Source organism: Bufo bufo, chromosome 2 (assembly GCF_905171765.1).
Source record: "Bufo bufo chromosome 2, aBufBuf1.1, whole genome shotgun sequence".
Classification (NCBI taxonomy): domain Eukaryota; kingdom Metazoa; phylum Chordata; class Amphibia; order Anura; family Bufonidae; genus Bufo; species Bufo bufo.
In genome coordinates, this window is record NC_053390.1 from 454,460,132 (window position 1) to 454,480,437 (window position 20,306).

The following is a 20,306-nucleotide window of genomic DNA, read 5'->3' on the forward strand; positions in this document are numbered from 1 at the left end:
TTTATTTGCTGATGACATTTTGCTTTTTATGTCTAACCCTGTTAGGGATATTGGGAGGATTACTGAAGCTTTGAATGAATTTGGTTCCCTGTCTGGGTTAAAAATCAATAGATCAAAGAGTGAGTTCCTATTCTTGAAGGGGGGGGGGGGAAACAGATAAGGGTGAGTGATTTGAGGGGTATACCAATTGCACGTTCTCATATAACTTACTTGGGTATCAGGGTGGGGACTACTCCTGAGTCCATATATAGACTCAATTATGACCCATTGATAGATAAAATTGTAAAGGAACTGCGTAGATGGCATGATCTTCCGTTGTCGTTGCTGGGACGTAATCATCTAATCAAGATGATGTCAGTCTCTAAATTGCTATATCCCATGCAAACTATCCCCATACTGTTAAAACATAAGGACGTTTCTAAAATTGTAAAAGCATTCAAGCACTTTTTGTGGCATGGTAAGAGGCCTAGGATACAAATGCGCTCTTTAATAAAAGGGATTGAACAGGAAGGGATCGCTTTTCCTGATATCAGAAGCTATAATTTGGCTTGCATGGCAAGACATGTTTGTGATTGGATAAATGGATCTGATTTCTACTCAGCTTTGTCGCTAGAAAGGGAATTCTGTGCTCCTTGGTCTCCAGTGGCGTTACTACATGCTAGGTTGCAGGTGATCCCGGTGTGGGTCAAGCGATCTTTGTTGTTTAAAGATACAATAGCAACGTGGAGGATTCTTCGGAAAAAATACTGGTTGTCTTATAGGATCTCTAAGCATCTTCCTTTATGGGATAATCCAGAATTTGTACAGGGTAGTGTGAACAAATTGTTTGAAGAATGGAGGCGGAAGGGGATTTTATATGTGAAACATTTACTGCATGACACGGAACCGAGGTGGTTAACGAGCGAGGAATTGATTGCTAAGTTCTCTCTGTCATCCTTTCAAATTATTCAATGGTCCCAGATAAGGAAGGCTGTGATAAATCATCTGGGGCTGGTGCAGAAAGAGATTCGTAGGAATGTTCTGGATAGGATCTTAGATTTAGGAGGTGGGAAGGTCTCAATTTCTACAATTTACTCTGATATGAGGAAGGAAGATGGAACTGGGGATAGGAGTATTCGATTTGGAAAATGGGCCGAACAGCTGAATGATGGGGATATTGAACAAAAAATGGTGAAAGGTTGGGAAGTGGTTAGGAGACATGTTATTAATGAGTCGTGGAGGGATACGCAGTTTAGACTTATGTATCGTGCTATCTATGGCTTCAATATCCCCCCTCATCCAGGGAAACCAGATAGGATAACTAGTTGCCCGAAGTGTGGAGTGGGTCTCACTGATCTATTTCACGGGATCTGGTTATGCCCACAGAGTAAGAGGTTGTGAGAGGAAGTGGGGAATTTAGTGAAGAGAATCTGGGGAAGAGAGCTTCCATTGTCCCCCCACTATATTTATTTCATTATGAGGAAGGAGAGATAGGTCGGGAGGGGTTACCTCGTCTGTTTCATACGATATGTATGGTAGTCAAGCGTAGTATCCTACAAAAATGGCTGCAGGCTGATGCTCCAGGATCACAATTTATTATAGAACAACTAAAGAATGTGTTTTATGTGGTCGAGTGGGCCGTGATACCGAGGGGCGGTGCCTTGCCCCGGGAGTGGTATGCCTCGGCAATTGCCAAACAAATCCACCTGGCAATCGTCACCTTGGAGGGTTCCTTACAAGACAGCGCTGCCAACTCCAAGACGCGCCTGATGGAAGTGATGGCTACCAGGAAGGCCACCTTCCAGGAGAGAATACGGAGGGGAACCATGTCTAAAGGCTCAAATTGAGCCGATTGGAGGGAACCCAGCACCAGGTTCAAGTCCCAAGAAGGCAAGGGGGGACGATGAGGAGGGACGGTGTGGGCCACCCCTTGCAGGAATGTCTTAACCGGAGCCTGTAGAGCCAGAGGGCGCTGGAAAAAAATTGAAAGCGCTGATACCTGCCCCTTTAAAGAACTCAGGGAAAAGCCTAAATCTAGCCCCGATTGCAGAAAGGAAAGGAGGACGGAGAGAGAGAGAGAAGTGTAGCGGGGAGAGGCTACGTTCCTCACAGAAACGCAAAAAGGACTTCCAGGTCCTGTAATAAATCCTGGATGACACCGGCTTCCTGGCCTTAATCATGGTGCGGATGACCCGGTCAGAGAAACCTTATTGTTTCAGAATGGCGGTTTCAACAGCCACGCCGTCAAACGTAGCGACTCGAAATGCTGGTGGAAGATAGGACCCTGAGAGAGAAGATCAGGCCTGAGCGGAAGGCACCACGGAGTGTCTCCTAGGAGATGAATGACGTCCGTGTACCACGCGCAACGAGGCCAATCCAGGGCCATGAGGATCGTCTGGATGCCCTCCATCTTGATCCTGCGTAAGACACGGGGCAGGAGAGGGAGAGGCGGAAACACATACACTAGTGAGAACCCGTCCTATGGTGCCACTAGTGGATCTACAGAGTGTGCCCTTGGATCTCTTGTTTGAGAGAAGAAGATGGGGAGCTTGTGATTGAGTCTGAAAGCCATCAGGTCCACCTCTGGTTGACCCCACCAGAGACAGATCGCTTGAAACACCTCCGGGTGTAGAGACCATCCCCCTGGGTCTACCGTCGTCCGACTGAGGAAATCCGCCTTCCAGTTTTCCACTCCCAGAATGTAGACCACCGAAAGAGCTGGCACATGGGTCTCTGCCCACCGCAGGATCTTGGCTGACTCCGCCATCGCTGCTTGACTGCGAGTTCCTCCCTGATGGTCGATATAGGCCACAGCCGTGGCATTGTCTGACTGTACCCTGATCGGCCGGCCCTGGAGGAGAGGGGTCCAATGTAGAAGGGACAGGTGAATGGCCCAGAGCTCCATTATGTTGATGGGTCGCTTGGACTCCGACCGAGACCATATACCTTGGACGGTCCTGGGCGGGAAGACTCCGCCCCAACCTTGGAGACTGGCGTGGGTGGTGATGAGCGTCCATGAGATCGGGAGAAAGGATTTTCCCCGACTCCAGGGTTGGGGTCGAAAGCCACCACTTGAGTGCCGACCGCACCTTTGGGGGTAGGGCGATGTGACGGTCCAGGGAATCCGGCGACTTGTCTCAAGACGACAAGATTGTCCGCTAAAGTGAACGGGTGTGAAATTGAGCAAACGGAATCGCTTCGAAAGAAGCGACCATTGCCCCCAAGACTTTCATGCAGAACCGAATGGAAGGGTCCCTGCGCTGGAGGAGAAGACGGATTGACAGATGAAGGGTCAGCCGTTCGTCCAGAGGGAGGCGCACCATCGCCGTGGCCGTGTCGAGGATCATACCTAAAAAAAGTCATCCGTCTCGCAGGACGCAGTGAAGACTTTTGGAAGTTCACCAACCACCCGAACCGCGCCTTCATATCCAGAGTGATACGCAGGCTGTCCTCGTTCTGTCCAAAGGTCGCTGCTTTGACTAGGATGTCGTCCACATAGGGGATCAGGGGGATGACCCTGGTTCGAAGAAGCGCAATGTGAGGAGCGAGTACCTTTGTAAAAACTCGCGGCGCCGTCTCCAGGCCAAATGAAAGGGTGACAAACTGATAGTGGTGGTGCTCCACTGCAAAGCAGAGGAACCGTTGATGTGCTGGGGCAATGTCTATAGAAGAGAGAAATTCGCCTTGGTCCAGTGAAGCAATCACGGAGCGAAGGGACTCCATTCTGAAGTGCTGAACCCGGAGGAACTAGAGGTCCAGAACCTGGCGAACTGATCCTTCCTTTTTGGGGACAACAAACAGGTTGGAATAGAAACCCGAGAATTGCTCCGCCAGAGGAACCGTGGAAATCACACCTTGCACGAGGAGGGACTGGATAGCCTGGAAAAAGACTGCCGCCCGACCTGGATCCCTGGGTGGTTGGGAGGAGAGGAAACGGTGCGGAGGAGGGGATGCAAACTCGATCTTGTAACCCGAGGTTACGATTTCGAGCGCCCACACGTCGGAGATGTGGGCCCGCCACACTTCCTGAAAAAGGAGTAGGCGACCCCCCCACCCGAGAGGGTGCGCATCTTCATGCGGAGGACTGCATGCCAAACGAAGGACAGGCAGGCTGTGTCCGCGGACGCAAGGCAGGTTGAGGCCTGAAGAATGGCTTTTTCTGCTGGTCCTGCGTGGAAGATCTGGGGGGAGCTGCTGCTGCGGCCGGAGAAGCGACAAAAGTACTGTGCCTGGGCATTTGTCCGCTTAGCGCAAAACGTGCGCCGGCGACAAGAGAGCCTGCGTCTAAGGATGCTTTGCAGAGGTACTTTCCCGCCTGTGAGATCTGCAGAGCCAAGGACTGGAGCTCAGCAAGTGGAATATCCGCCGCCAAATCCTGGTTTAACCGGAGTGCCCACTCCGAGACCGCCTTAGACACCCAAATGGAGGTGAAAATGGGGCGGAGCCACTAGCCACGAAGATGGAGTTTGCCCAAGACTCCATGCGGCGATCCACCGGGTCCTGAAAGGCTGAGCCATCAGCCACCGGAATGGCGGGGTGTTTGGCTAGGCGTGCTACCGTAGGATCCACCTTAGGGGTGAAGACCATTTAGCCACCCAGTCTGCCGGAAAGGAATAAAGGAGATCAAGCCGCTTGGACGTGCTAAAGCGACGATCCAGATGGTCCCACGCCTTAGCCACAACAACTGAAAAGCAGTCATGCAAGGGGAAGGCTTTAGGAGTTTTCCTAGCACAAAGAAAGGACACTCCCTGGTGACTAGTGGAGGGGGAGTCGTCCTGCACCTGAAAGGTGTCACGGATAGCCGAAACTAAGCTGTCCACCATGAAAGCAACCTTGGAAGATTGTTCCGGATCCATATCAGAGTCTGAATCACCAATCTCCCCATCTGACAAAACTTCCCCTGGTAGGGAGGACGCATCCGAACGTGACCCTTGGGGGGGGGGGGGGAGGGGATGCTGAGGCATCAGAGGAGGATTGACATCCTGCTCTGGGCTGTTTGTGCGAAGGTCTGCCCCTAAGACGCTCTGCAGAGGAGGGCACAGACTGTGCAGGTGGGGATTTATCAACCAAGCGACCCATGAGAGTGAGGGGGGATTGGGATATCTTAGAGAGGTCCTCCACTGCCTGGGATAAGGCACGGCCCAGTCCGGTTCCACCCGGTAAGGGTAGTCATGCGTCTGCGTGGTTTGAGGGGGCAGAACCTGTGTGGGCTCACAGCATGCGGAGCACACAGAGTCCGGCTGGCCACGAGGGAACTTAATCTTGCATTTCACACAGGCATAATAAGTGGCGGCCGTTGGTATACGGGGGTCACTAGTGGAATCGGACATGTCTGTATACTAGTGTTCTCACTGCTGGAGAGGGGGGGTGAACCATCCTACCAGCATGCAGGGGACCCAGGTCCTGTGTTCCCAGAGGAAAGGTGCTGCCGGCTGAAGCTGGATCTAACTGGGTAGCTGCGGTCCTGCAGAGTGCTCAGAGCCGCGGCAGGAATCTTATCCCCGCCCATTCGCGTCACAGTGGGAAATTTAGGCCCTAGAACCATGGGCCTAAATTTGCTATATGCGGTCGACCGGAAGACACTTCCGGTCGGCCGGAGAACGGAGGGAGCTCCGAATGGGGCGCAAGATGCGTTGCTTGTCCCCCCCCCTTGCTGCGGGTGCCCTGCGGGCCGGGAAGCGAGGACCTCGGGCCGGAGCCCGGAAATCTGGTAGGCCCGAAACGAGGCTGGGGGCTAAAGTCACGGGACGGCCAGTCGGAAAGTAAATTAGGGCCCAGGAAGAGAGAGAGACCTCCCAGGGATGTTCCCCAGTGCCCCCTTGTGAAAATCAAATGATTGAAGGCTTCCATCCTAATTTGGTGGCCGAAATGGAGAGGGAAGGGGAAGGGGAAATAAGGGGAGGGGGGAATGGAGGGTGCAGATAATACTCACCTAATCCCGAGTACTCACCCCGTCTTCATCCTCTTCTCTTCACCCCTCCTCAGAATCCAGCTGGGTCACCTCTTCAGCAGCTGGCACCCGAAGTGGCAGGAGACTGGAATGGCGGGGGGGGGGGTCTCGCCGAAACCAGGTGACCCTTAGGATGGCAGGAAGCAGGGGAGCTGGGCTGCCCTGGTCCACCTTTTCTTCTTGGGGGAGGTCGAGCAGTGAGGGACTCAGACACTGGCCTTGCTCCCAGGGGGTCGACAGAGGGGCAGGCGCCTTGTTTCCCCTACCTAAAAGGGAAAAAGAAAAAAATAACGAAAATAAGCCGCCCTGCAAGCAGGGAGGTCTGCCCCCTACGACACTAAGCTTGAAACGGATATGCTCTCTCCTGTCTGGGAGGGGTATAGCCGGCAGAGGAGGCGCTAACACTTTTTAGCCTAGTGTCGCCTCCTAGTGGCAGCAGCAGCTATACCCACGGTCCTGTGTCCCCCAATGATACGAGAGAGAGAAATTTCAAAACTTTTTTTTTTTTTTTAAGAAAAGGGTTTTTATCGTGCAATTTGAGTAAACTTAAAAATAAAAAAATATAGATATATAGTTAGTATTGCTGTAATGGTACTGACCCAAACAATAAAGTTATCTTATTATTTATGCAAAGAAAGTTAATAAAAGTTAATCAGTAAGTTATGTGTACCCCAAAATGGTGCCATTAAAAACTATAACTACAACAACAACAAAAAACAAAAAAAATCAAAAGGTTACAGTTCTTTGAATGCTACAAGGAAAAAAATTGCTTGGTCACTAAGGCCAAAAACAGGCTGCTCACTAAGGGGTTAAAGAGGACCTGTCACCTCTCCTAATTTGTCTTGCATTCCATATGCAATAACAATTCTGGAACATTTTTTATGACTACATGTTGTGACATTCCTCTATTATTCCTACTAGATGTTTATGAATAAAAATACAACTGGGTGCTACCAGTTGAGGTTGTGTCGTTTCACAGTCTAGAAGCACAGACAATAGAAGCACTGATTGGACAGTGTCATCTACGTGCTGTCCTCATCCGCGTGTCCGTTCTGCAAATGATAGGATATGTTCTATTCTTTTCCAAACAGCGGAGAAGAAAAGTCATTTCTAGTAATAAGAGTGAGAAAAATGCAGACTGCACACGGAAGGTGTCCGCAGTTGGCTGCTCCATGGTTTTCTGTCTAATAGAGGAATCACATTACATAGAGTGATAAGAACGGCAGCTCCAGAATTGTCATTTCATGTGGAATACAATTATTTACACGTCAGGAGAGAAGTATTGCGGGCACAATATGAATGCTAAAATGTGGCCGAAACGGACTTTATTCTGCACCAAATTGCAATGGTCAGTCACACAAGAAGGCCCAGCTGACTAAACTCAAGGGTGGTATTGCTGCCTTTGAGGACTGGAGGTCGTAATCTCTGTTCTCACCTCGTATATTTTGCACAGTGTCTCCAAGAATTCTCTCACATGAGGTCGTAGCTTTAGATACACCTGAAATATAAGATTTAAGAATTGTACAAAATCTTCTGCATACTGTACCCGAAGTAAAACTAGCATAACCAATGCAACCTGTTCACACAGACCTCAGCTGTAGATAATCTTGGGGTTGCACTACCAGTAATCAGTTTATTAATACTTTAGATTATTTTAAGAAAGTAAAGGAAACCGAACACCATGAAAATGCAATTTAAGCTACAGGCAGCAGGTTATGGAACAGAAGTAGCTGAGCAAATAGATATATAGATTTATGGGAAAAGATTCAGTATAACCTGTAACTTATTCATTAAATTCCTAAAACAATTCATTACAAATTCTATATTACAAAGAGTATCATGACCGCAAACAAGCAAACTGTCCTACCTTGTAATATGTATCCTGAAAGGGCGTAAAAAATGTGAATTCTGCATCAGGTTGTGGAACTAGTGAGCTCTCAACCAGGACTTCTTCCTGCAGTAAATAGTGGATATACTTTAGCAGCTAAAACAACAATCCTGACACACAATGTCAATAATTAGACAAAAGCACATATAAGCTAATATTAGCACACCTATCCAGCTTTACAGAGAGCCTGTAACCTCTCCCGACATGTCTGTTTTAGTAACTACTAGTATTCTCCATGTAATAATAGTTCTGGAGCATCTATTCTCGTGACTACTTTGTGCCATTCATTTAATTTTCCTGCTACAAGTTATGAATCGGAACTAGTGTTGATCGAGCATGCTCGGCTACGCAGCCAATAAATGTGCAGTTATGTACTGCCCTCACTGTAATGCTGTAGCCATGTTGGTTACTGGCATTACAGTGACTGGCTGGCCGGGACGCGTCATTGGGTGCTATATAGCACCCGATGACGTGTGTTCGGCTCAGTCTTAGTCAGGGAAAGCTGTGCTGAGGAAGGGACAAACAGTGTAGGGAGTGATATAGGAATAATTTTATTAGAAAAACTTTTCAGAGACCCAAAAGTCCTTTTAAGGACTATTGTTGTATGTGGCAGCAGCAATATATATTTTAAGCGCAACCTGCGCTAAATCACTAGAACTACAGACCCAAAAGTCCTTTTAAGGACTGTTGTGTGGCAGCAATATCTATTTTTAGCGCATCCTGTGCTAAATAGCATGCAATAGTTAGGCCGCGGCAGACAGTGACATTAGCTGCGCTACATCTCCTGTGTAAAATATGCGCATCCAAAAAATATCTGAGACATCCAGGGTACTTTTTCTGTAGACTGTGTCCGCTGCGGACAGGGACATTACACTGGAGATGTGGCACAGCAAAATTGTGCGCATCCAAAAAATATCTGTGGTGACATCCAGTGTCCTTTTTCGGTAGACGGTGTCCGCTGCGGAGAGTGACATTACCTGCGCTACATCTCCAGTGTAAAGTATGCGCATCCAAAAAATATCTGACATCCAGTGTCCTTTTTCGGTAGACGGTTTCCGCTGTGGACAGTGACCTTAGCTGCACCACATCTGCAGTGTAAAGTGTGCGCTGAAAAAAATGTATCTGTAACCTACAGTGTACTTTTTTCGTAGACACTGCGGACAATGACATTACCAGTGGTACCTCTCCTGTGTAACATTTCCTCATCCCAAATACCTGTGACATTCCCTGTAATTTTTTATTAGCCGCTGGTGACAGCATTGACATTATCTGCGGTATTTCTCCTGTGTAACGTTTCCACATCCCAAATACCTTTTTAAATTATTTGCCTACGCATACACTTCCAAATCCTGCGCTACTGTACGTGTGACAGACTTTCAATCATTTATAACATTTAATATGAAGAAGGCGAGCGGTAAGGGACAGGGCAGTGGCCGTGATGCTGATGGTGCACGCAGAGGCCGTGGCCCTGGGTGCGGTAAAACTGTGCTTGCTGCCAGAGCAGGCTTCATCTCCCAGTTTGCAGGGCGGCGCAGGACACCACTCTTGAAATCGGAGCAGTGCGACCAGGTGGTCGGTTGGATTGCAGCAGAAAATGCTTCCAGTTGCTTAAGCACCCCTGTCTTCCAAAAGCACAAGGCATTTGAACGCAAGCGCAAGTACCCAACCACCCACCCACAGGCCATAGCACTAAATGCGTAACTTTCCAAATTACTGGCGCTGGAAATGTTGCCATTTAGGCTTGTGGACACTGAGGCCTTCTTCAGCCTGATTTCGGCGGCCGTCCCGCGTTATGCAGTCCCCAGCCGCCACTATTTTTCAAGGTCTGCCGTGCCTGCCTTACACCAACATGTGTACTGTAACATCACATGTGCCCTGACCAACGCAGTTACTGGGAAGGTCCACTTAACTATGGACACATGGACAAGTGCATTCGGCCAGGTACACTACATTTCCCTGACGGAACCCTGGGTAAACGTTGTGGAGGCCGGGAGCGAGTCCTACCCTGGGATGGCACAGGTTACGGGTGTGGGCCCTACGTCGATCATGCTTTCCGCCAGCACCTACGTTAGTGGCTCCAACCCCCACTTCTCCTCCTCCACCTCCGAATTATCTGCGTGCAGCACCAGTCAGCCATCAGTCGGTAGCTGGAAGCAGTGTAGCACTTCAGAAACTGATATGCTTAGGGGACAAACAGCACACCGCCGCAGAGCTGTGGAAGGGGATAATAGACCAGACTGAGCTGTGGCTCTCGCCACTCAACCTAGAACCAGGCATGGTTGTGTCCGATAATGGCCGTAACTTGGTGGCGGCTTTGGAGCTCGGCAAGCTCACACACATCCCATGCCTAGCCCACGTCTTAAACTTAGTGGTTCAGCGGTTTCTCAAAACCTACCCCAATTTGCCTGAGCTACTGGTGAAGGTGCGCCACGTGTGTTCACATTTTCCTAAGTCATCTACAGCTTCAGACAGTCTGGCAACGCTGCAGCAGCGCTTGCAATTGCCAGCTCACCGACTGTTGTGCGACGTGAGCACGAGCTGGAACTCCACGTTCCACATGTTCACCAGGCTTTGTGAGCAGCAGAGGGCAGTAGTGGAATACCAGCTACAACATGGTCGTCACCTTTCAAGTCAGCTTCGGCTCTTCACAAGCGAGGAGTGGGCATGAATGTCTGACCTCTGTGAGGTTTTAAGAAACTTTAAAGAATCAACACAGATGGTGAGCGGCGATAACGCTATAATCAGCGTAACCATCCCACTTCTGTGTCTACTCAAACGCTTCCTGCTCACAATTAAGGACAACGCATTGCATGTGGAAGAGGTGGAAATGGGGGAAGACATTACACAGGGTGATAGCAGACCACCCTCAGTTCGTCTTCTCAGCGCGAATTGGACGATGAAGAGGAGGAGGAGCAGCAGGAGAGGATTGCCTCCCTACAGAGAGTAATACCCATGGAAGTTTAATTCCATCTGTTCTGTGTGGGTGGACAGAAGAGGAGGAAGAGGATGAGGAGATTGAGAGTGATCCTCCTGATGACGACTTTATGTTAGGCTGTCTTTTCAGCGACCCACTCGTTATACACATTTTAGACAACACGGATTACTGGTTGTTCACCCTTCTCAACCCCCGCTACAAAGAGAACTTCTCATCTTTCATTCCTCTGGTGGAGAAGACGAGCAAAATGGTGCAATACCAGAAGGTCCTTGTTGAAAAATTTCTCCAAAAATTTCGATCTGACAACGCTGGCGTCAGAGTCCGTAGTTCCTTGGGCAACCGAGGAGGGGAGACAAGGGGAACACACAGCAGTTCCAACAGAGGCAGGGCAACACTCTCCAAAACCTGGGACAGTTTAATTACACCCCGCCAGCACCCTCACCCTGATGCACCACCTACTGTCAGAAGGAGGGAAAAATTTTGGAAGATGGTGAAGGAGTACATAGCAGACCGTGTCAGCATCCTCAATGATCCCTCAGTGCCTTACAACTACTGGGTGTCCAAACTGGAAACGTGGCACGAACTGACGCTCTACACCTTGGAGGTGCTGGCCTGCCTGCCGCCAGTGTTTTGTCTGAGCGGGTATTTAGTGCTGCTGGTGGCATTATAACAGATAAGCGTATCCGCCTGTCAACTGAAAATGCTGACAGGTTGACTCTTATAAAAATTAACAAGGCCTGGATTGACCAGGACTTCTCGACTCCACCAGAGGAAAGCTGATGAACATAAAGGCACTTTAAATGTGTTGTTTATAATGTATTGAATACACTGTATTCCCATGCACCCCTTCCACCACAAACAAGGGTATATGGTTGAATCTTCCTTTTCTCATCCTCCTCCTCTTCCATCATATCAACATGCTTATTCGTCACATATAATGCCCTCATATATAATGTTTTACAGGGTCAGCTCACCTGCAGGCCCTCGCATATAATGTTTTAGAGCATCAGATCACCAGCAGGCCCTCACCTACAATCTTTTACAGGGTCAGTTCACCTGCAGGCCCTCGCATATAATGTTTTACAGGGTCAGCTCACCTGCAGGCCCTCGCATATAATGTTTTACAGGGTCAGCTCACCTGCAGGCCCTCGCATATAATGTTTTACAGGGTCAGCTCACCTGCAGGCCCTCGCATATAATGTTTTACAGGGTCAGCTCATGTCACGGATGATGTTGCAGATAGCTAGAACTTATGAATAAACGTCCGACTGGCTTGATCCAAAACTAAGGAGCATATAGGTGAGCCCTATAAAACCCTAAGATCTCTCCCTGACTGTTATGCCCATGCAAGGGTCTCAATGGTAGACGATTGCATGTCCACGTACCTAAGACTGTGTGACACCTGAAAACCCTATAATAGTGAGGGGACACGACCACCGGCTCCCTGCACTTAATACGGACGGAGTCAGGGTCACCTAGAATCAAGCCAGCAAGGAAACACAATACATGAAAAGACTTATCTGAGTAAACAGCAGCAGCAGCCTCCAGCAGTGAACACTTCATGCAGGAAGTAGTATAAACCGCAAAGTGAGGCAGTATGGGAGGGAATATAAAGGGAGATGATTAGTCTAAATAGGCGACACCTGGGAGAAGGAAAGGAGATGAAAAAGTGAAACCAAAACAAAGAACATCATGCAAGAGGTAGAGAAGGACGTCTGCCAGACCTTCTCACAGAACTGGCGGAGACCGCTCACCTGCAGGCCCTCACCTACAATCTTTTACAGGGTCAGCTCACTTGCAGGCCCTCGCATATAATTTTTTAGAGGGTCAACTCACCAGCAGGCCATCACCTTCAATCTTTTACAGGGTCAGCTCACCTGCAGGCCTTTGCATATAATTTTTCAGAGGGTCAGCTCACCTGCAGGCCGTCACATATAATTTTTTACAGGGTCAGCTCACCTGCAGGTAATCAATCATAATTTTTCAAGGGTGTAATAAAGGGTGTATTAGAGTGCCGGTTTCATGTAATTTTTGGCAGCCATTTCACTTAGTGCATAGGCTTTATGAGTGTAGGAGTCCCACTACCTGAACAATTGTACCACAATGTGAATGAGGCCCTCATATACAGGTTGTATCGGAGTGCCTCTTCCTTGTAATTTTTGGCAGCACTTGCACTTTATATACAAGTAAACATACAGGAAAGAATGTTTCCTAACAATTTTTCCTCTAAAATCGATTTTATCTTTGGTTTTGTGTGTATTATTGTCAGTCTGTAAAAGTGGGGAACTTCTCAGACAACATCATTCCCAGCAGTGACCTGGGAGCCCAAGATGCATCCAGACATCCTCCTCATGCTGTTCCCAAACCATTTCAGTAGTATTTCCATCAATTTCTGACCTTTTCATGTGAACCAGACATCCTCCCCTCTTCAGAGCAGGGGGTGCCTGGTTTAATGCTCAGGTTCTCCCATGGACTTCCATTTTGCTCGGGTGCTCAGTAGAGCACCCAAGCATCCCGAGGTGTTCAGCCCGAGCACCCAAGCACTTTGGTGCTCGATCAACACTAATTGGCACTGCTGACTGAATAGTGTCAGACTATGCAGACACACAACCCCAACTGGTAACACCCATCTGGACCTTCATTGCAAACTGCTAGTAATTCATTCATAACTTCTAGCAGGAATAGTACATGAATGGCACATCATAGAGCCATAAGAATAAATGCTCCTCCTCATGGCCACCTGCTGTGTACAAAACAATCGGAAGCTTTCAGCATTAATTAATGCTAGGAGCTGCACTGTGGTATTTGGTTCTGCTGGGGCGGTATGTTGTGCTGCACTATGATATTGCTGGCCCCGCCTACTTGAGTTACCCCACCATCTGTCAATCTAGACACACCTACAACATGGGCCCACTGAGTTTTTTTCCAGGGCCACTTTAAGTTCCCAGTCCACACCTGGTCAAGCCCCTGAGCAGGACATTCATATTCCACTGAGGAGTAAAAGTTGTTAAAGAAGGTCTCAATCTGGAAGCCACTTTCATGAACCTTTTAATCCATTTGTGCTAGGTTTAAGACTCATGTCTAAGTCCTGTTGAAGAAAGTTCAAGATCTTCCATATGACCAGTTATGTCTGGTCTGGCGCTTCCTCCCCTGACCAGGAATATTTTTTTTTTCTAGATCTTTAAGTACATGACCAAGGTTACTTTCAGAGTATTGATGATCTTATCAGACAGGCTTCTGTTTTTTAGCATTTTGCTTTCAGGATCCAAGCTGCCAGTTTCAGGAATCCAGATTAATTACTGGACCCTGGAATAAGATCTTCTTGGTAGGGTAAAATACAAGGCTCTTCCAGTGCTAAATCCTGTAGCAGGAAGAACCAGCTCCTCTTTGTCCAGTTAGCGGCCACACGTTCTGTGTTTGAGCATGATTTCCTGTTATGTCAGTACAACTCTGTAGAAGTAAGGTCATGTAGAAACACACAGCATTATAAATCATTATAATGCCGTGCGCTCCTGCGAAACAAGCAGTGTCCATAATGGGACTTTGCTGGTAGAAGCTGAGATTTCACTTGGTTGATTATCCATTCTATATCTGATAGTACCTGTAGGGAAAGGATTTTCCTGTCTCAACTCCCTGATTAGAAGAAAGCCAGCCAGATATAGAACTGATTTTAGTCCCCGTTTCCTCAGGCTACTACCTCTACCACTAAAAATTCTGGGAGCTGATGATATTCTAAACAAGAGTTCTGTGAAATGGAAATGTAGAATTTCTCCAGATGAAACCTCATTCACAAACCACTTGAATATTTTGGGAGGCTAGATGAATGGGTACATGATACTAGGAGTCTTCTAAATCTAGGGAGCACGTTTTTTGTTTGTTTTATAATTAGAGGAGTTAGTAGTTTTTGTATTTTTTTTATTTTCAACAATTTTGAGTCATACTCTTGTTTTCTCTGAGAGTCTGAAACAGGAACTATGGTGGAAAGTAGAAGTCAGAACCTTAGCTGACCTCCAGTGCTGGCTGCATCAAGTGATGTCACTTCCTGTCCTGCTACTCCAGAGCGGAATTTAAGATGCCAGGGAATTTAGCAAACTGGCGTTAATGCTCACAGGCGTCTGGTCAGTATCGTATTTTACGGATCCACAATTTGCCCTAAGTTCCCTGGACCATGAGAGAACAGGAAAAGCCCTGTGTATAAGGGATGCAAAAGGAAAACTGTACTCCCTGACGCATCTAAAACAGCCAAATTTCAGGAATAACATCTGCTTCACTCCCCTGATGGCTCAGGGAGGCTCTCTGCCTTGACTGCTGTAGAGGACAGGAGACATTGGGGGCGTCTGTTGTGGGAGAGGTTAATTTAACCTCTTTGTTCCTGGGCCAACAAAGGTCAAGGATCACCATGCTGAAAAGTAATATGATCATTTTATAGATTGGGACATTACAGACATGACAATACCAGTTATGTATAATATATATATATATATATTAAAAAATGAAAATAAATTTTTTTAACCCTTGGAGGTCTGGATTTGGAGTCACACTCAAAATTAAAGTGGAAAAACACACTACAGGCTGATCCAAATTTGATGTAATGTCCTTAAAACAAGTCAAAATGAGGCTCAGTAGTGTGTGTGGCCTCCACGTGCCTGTATGACCTCCCTACAACGCCTGTGCATGCTCCTGATGAGGTGGCGGATGGTCTCCTGAGGGATCTCGTCCCATACCTGGACTAAAGCATCTGCCAACTCCTGGACAGTCTGTGGTGCAACGTGACGTTGGTGGATAGAGCGAGACATGATGTCCCAGATGTGCTCAATTGGATTCAGGTGTGGGGAATGGTCGGGCCAGTCCATAGCATCAATGCCTTCATCTTGCAGGAACTGCTGACACACTCCAGCCACATGAGGTCTAGCATTGTCTTGCATTAGGAGGAACCCAGGGCCAACCGCACCAGCATATGGTCTAACAAGGGGTCTGAGGATCTCATCTCGGTACCTAATGGCAGTCAGGCTACCTGTGGCGAGCACATGGATGGCTGTGTGGCACTCCAAAGAAATGCCACCCCACACCATTACTGACCCAATGCCAAACCGGTCATGCTGGAGGATGTTGCAGGCAGCAGAACGTTCTCCACGGCGTCTCCAGACTGTGTCACGTCTGTCACATGTGCTCAGTGTGAACCTGCTTTCATCTGTGAAAAGCACAGGGCGCCAGTGGCGAATTTGCCAATCTTGGTGTTCTCTGGCAAATGCCAAACGTCCTGCACGGTGTTGGGCTGTAAGCACAACCCCCACCTGTGGACGTCGGGCCCTCATATCACCCTCATGGAGTCTGTTTCTGACCGTTTGAGCAGACACATGCACATTTGTGGCCTGCTGGAGGTCATTTTGCAGGGCTCTGGCAGTGCTCCTCCTGTTCCTCCTTGCACAAAGGCGGAGGTAGCGGTCCTGCTGCTGGGTGGTTGCCCTCCTACGGCCTCCTCCACGTCTCCTGATGTACTGGCCTGTCTCCTGGTAGTGCCTCCATGCTCTGGACACTACGCTGACAGACACAGCAAACCTTCTTGCCACAGCTCGCATTGATGTGCCATCCTGGATAAGCTGCACTACCTGAGCCACTTGTGTGGGTTGTAGACTCCGTCTCATGCTACCACTAGAGTGAAAGCACCGCCAGCATTCAAAAGTGACCAAAACATCAGCCAGGAAGCATAGGAACTGAGAAGTGGTCTGTGCTCACCACCTGCAGAACCACTCCTTTATTGGGGGTGTCTTGCTAATTGCCTATAATTTCCACCTGTTGTCTATCCCATTTGCACAACAGCATGTGAAATTGATTGTCACTCAGTGTTGCTTCCTAAGTGGACAGTTTGATTTCACAGAAGTGTGATTGACTTGGAGTTACATTGTGTTGTTTAAGTGTTCCCTTTATTTTTTTGAGCAGTGTATATATATATATATATATATATATATATATATATATATACACACACACACACACACATATATATATATATATATACATATATACACAGTATATTTGTAAAATCTTTTCTTATTTGTCAATAATAAAAGAGAAAATTGTGTTTTTTTTTTAACAGGTTAGGCTACTTTCACACCTGCGTTAGGTGCGGATCCGTCTGGTATCTGCACAGACGGATCCGCACCTATAATGCAAACGCTTAGATCCGTTTGCATTACCATGAACAAAAAAAAAAAAAGATTATATATTTTTTTTTTTTTCATGATAATGCAAACGGATCCGTTTTGACTTTACATTGAAAGTCAATGGGGGACGGATCCGTTTGAAAATTGAGCCATATTGTGTCAACTTCAAACGGATCCGTCCCCATTGACTTACATTGTAAGTCTGGACGGATCCGTTTGCCTCCGCACGGCCAGGCAGACACCCGAACGCTGCAAGCTGCGTTCAGGTGTCCGCCTGCTGAGCGGAGCGGAGGACAAACGGTGCCAGACTGATGCATTCTGAGCGGATCCGCATCCACTCAGAATGCATTAGGGCTGGACGGATCCGTTCGGGGCCGCTTGTGAGAGCCTTCAAACGGAACTCACAAGCGGAGCCCCGAACGCTAGTGTGAAAGTAGCCTAAGTTGCGCCACAATCTGCAACTTTTCTCCGCTCACACCAGGTCTTAAATAGTTGGCGTGGCGTGGGCGGGGAAGGGGATGTGCCAGCAGGCCCGTCTCATTCATAATTTTCTATGCCTATTTTAGGCATAGAAAATGGTCTAAAATGTAAGCCAGATAGGAAGCTGGCTTACATTTAGCCTGGTGCTAGATGCCCTGAAGTTATGTAGAGGGCTGCGCTTCTTCATAACTACGGCGGATCCACCACCAGATATAGGGGTTATTAAGACCGGTGTCTAAAATGCCAGTCTTAATAAATTACCCCCTTAATTTTTTTTTTACTTAGTTTTTTTTGTTGTTACATTTTATTTTATTAGGGGACTTACAGAACATACAGTTTTCTGATCACACGTAAAATACAATAGATTTCATGTAATGTATTTTACCCGACAGTATTATCTGTCAACATCTAACTGGCCTCCGTACTGGGTGGGCAACATCGATAGGCATCAGGGCCGGCGCCACCTGTAAGGCGACCTAGGCAGCCGTGCGGTTTTTAAAAAAAGCGTTGCCGCAAGTTTTTTATTTAAAGTACGGCGGTGGGCCCTCCCCCGCACCGGGCGGCTGCCGCTCTGCCCGGGCTGGTGCGTCTATGATTGTGCACCGCCCGGGCACAGCCTGGAGAGGGACTGACAGGAGGGAAGCGCCTCTAGTGTAGCGTGGCCGAGCTCTGTTCGGTCCGCGGTACAGGAGCTTTTGTTTCCCGTACCCGGCCGGACTGACAGGAAGTGCTCATTTAGTGTGCACTTCCTGTCAGTCCGGCCGGGTACAGGAAACAAATGCTCCTGTACCGCGGACCGAACAGAGCTCGGCCACGCTACACTAGAGGTGGGGGGGAATGAGAGTGACAAGGGAGGGGGGGAGTAAATGAGAGTGACAAGGGAGGGGGGGGAGTAAATGAGAGTGACAAGGGAGGGGGGGAGTAAATGAGAGTGACAAGGGAGGGGGGGGAAATGCTCCTGTACCGCGGACCGAACAGAGCTCGGCCACGCTACACTAGAGGTGGGGGGGAATGAGAGTGACAAGGGAGGGGGGGGGAGTAAATGAGAGTGACAAGGGAGGGGGGGAGTAAATGAGAGCGACAAGGGAGGGGGGAGTAAATGAGAGCGACAAGGGAGGGGGGAGTAAATGAGAGCGACAAGGGAGGGGGGGGAGTAAATGAGAGCGACAAGTGAGGGGGGGAGTAAATGAGATTGACAAGGGAGGGAGGGGGGAGAAGAGAGCGACAAGGGGGGGAGGAAATGAGAGCAACAAGGGAGTGGGGGGGGGAAATGAGAGCGACAAGGGAGTGGGGGGGGGGAAATGAGAGTGACAAGGGAGGGAGGGGGGAGAAGAGAGTGACAAGGGAGGGAAGGGGGAGAAGAGAGTGACAAGGGAGTCCCCAGAGCCAGACTGCAGCCAGAGACCAGATCATCTTATTGTCCTGGTGGTAAGTACAACCACTGTGTGTATTCCGTATTAGAGTATGTGGACATTGCATATGGATGCCCCCGTTGTAAACCAGATAACTGTTGTGGCAGATCCAGCCTGTACATGAATTACAAGGCAGGCCATTCATTTAAACTTCAGTATGTAATGCTAGATTTCTCCTGCAGCTTCCTCCCGGTGAAATAAATAGAATGTAACATGCAGCTTGCTTTAGTGTCAGGACTGGAGATGGAACTGCTAGAATCTAACTCTATTCCAAGGAAGATACATTACCATGCTAAGGCTAGTTGCACACTAGCATTTAGGATCCGACAGGCTGTTCTGGCAGGGAATAACCTGCCAGATCTCTCTGCATTCCGGTATTGCCAAAAGCTTTAACAGTAGGTGAAGGGTTCTATTTCAGTCCAAATCATATATTTTTTATATAAGCTTATATTACATCATGTTCCATACATTAATAGATTACGCGAGCATGGACACGTAGCAGGTTAAAGTCCATATGATAGCTATTACTAAGAGGTTTTTCTCGTATGTATGAATAGCCTTGGACTCTGGTAGAAGATAAGATAATTAGCTGGCTAAAAACATGTGTTACTGTTTAACTTAAACATCACGTCATTGAGTACTATATATATGTCTAAAAGGGTAATAAAATTCAGAGTCATTTTGAAATTGCACAGCACTGTGTCTTGCTTCATTATCACTCTCTCTGACGTCAGAAAGAATCAAATCAAGCTGAATACCAAAGTCTTGTACCTCAGGTACAAAATAAGGGAAAGATAAGAATATTTCCTTACAATTTGGGGGCTTTCGTCCGGAATTGGGAAGGTCATCCCTGATGTTTGGTAAGAAGAGACACTGATTTTTGTCCTTTAGGCCATTCCAGGGGCACTGACCACGTCTCGATTCAAGTAAGTACATAAGGGACCCTTAGATAGACTTCTAAGTACTGTGTCAGTAATATATACTGGATACAGTAAGCATAAACTCAGGGAGTTTTTGCCTTAGGATTCAGGGAATCCAGTAACAAGACAAGTGCACTTCAGAGGGCTCCGGGAGCCCCGTAAAAAATCTGTTCCGGGAACAGAAAGGATTCAGGGAATCCAGTAACAAGGAAAGTGCACTTCAATGGGCTCAGGGAGTCCCATAAAAGATCTGTTTAGGAAACAGAAGGTTTAACAGCTTGATTTGATTCTTAATAAGACGTTTTGCATGATAAGTTGTTTGATAACTGTAGAAGTTTTGCATGATAAGTTGTTTTGTCTAATAGTTATATAAGGGGAAGTGACAGGCTGGGTCGTAAGTGTACAGCTGTCGTCCCAAGACTAACATTCTGTGCTTTGAATTCTTTTTGTAAGAAAATAAAGTTTTAATAATGGGTAGTCAAAAAAAAAAAAATCGAAGATAGAATACCCTAAACCAGAACCAGGAGAAACATGTAAACAATATGTAGCCCGAGTCAGTCCTACAAAGTATTACCTTG

At 47.7% G+C, this 20,306-nt stretch overlaps 1 protein-coding gene across 1 annotated transcript in view; it reads right to left on the reverse strand.

Moving 5' to 3' along the window:
• LOC120990918 (CTD small phosphatase-like protein 2) overlaps window positions 1-20,306 on the reverse strand; it is a 48,935-nt gene that overhangs the window by 18,365 nt on the left and 10,264 nt on the right. Inside the window, exons 5-6 of the mRNA XM_040419808.1 lie at window positions 7,797-7,883; window positions 7,365-7,427 (exon numbers count right to left, since the gene is read on the reverse strand). Of these exons, the coding sequence (XP_040275742.1) occupies window positions 7,365-7,427; window positions 7,797-7,883 (150 nt within the window). The remainder of the gene's footprint in view (window positions 1-7,364; window positions 7,428-7,796; window positions 7,884-20,306) is intronic.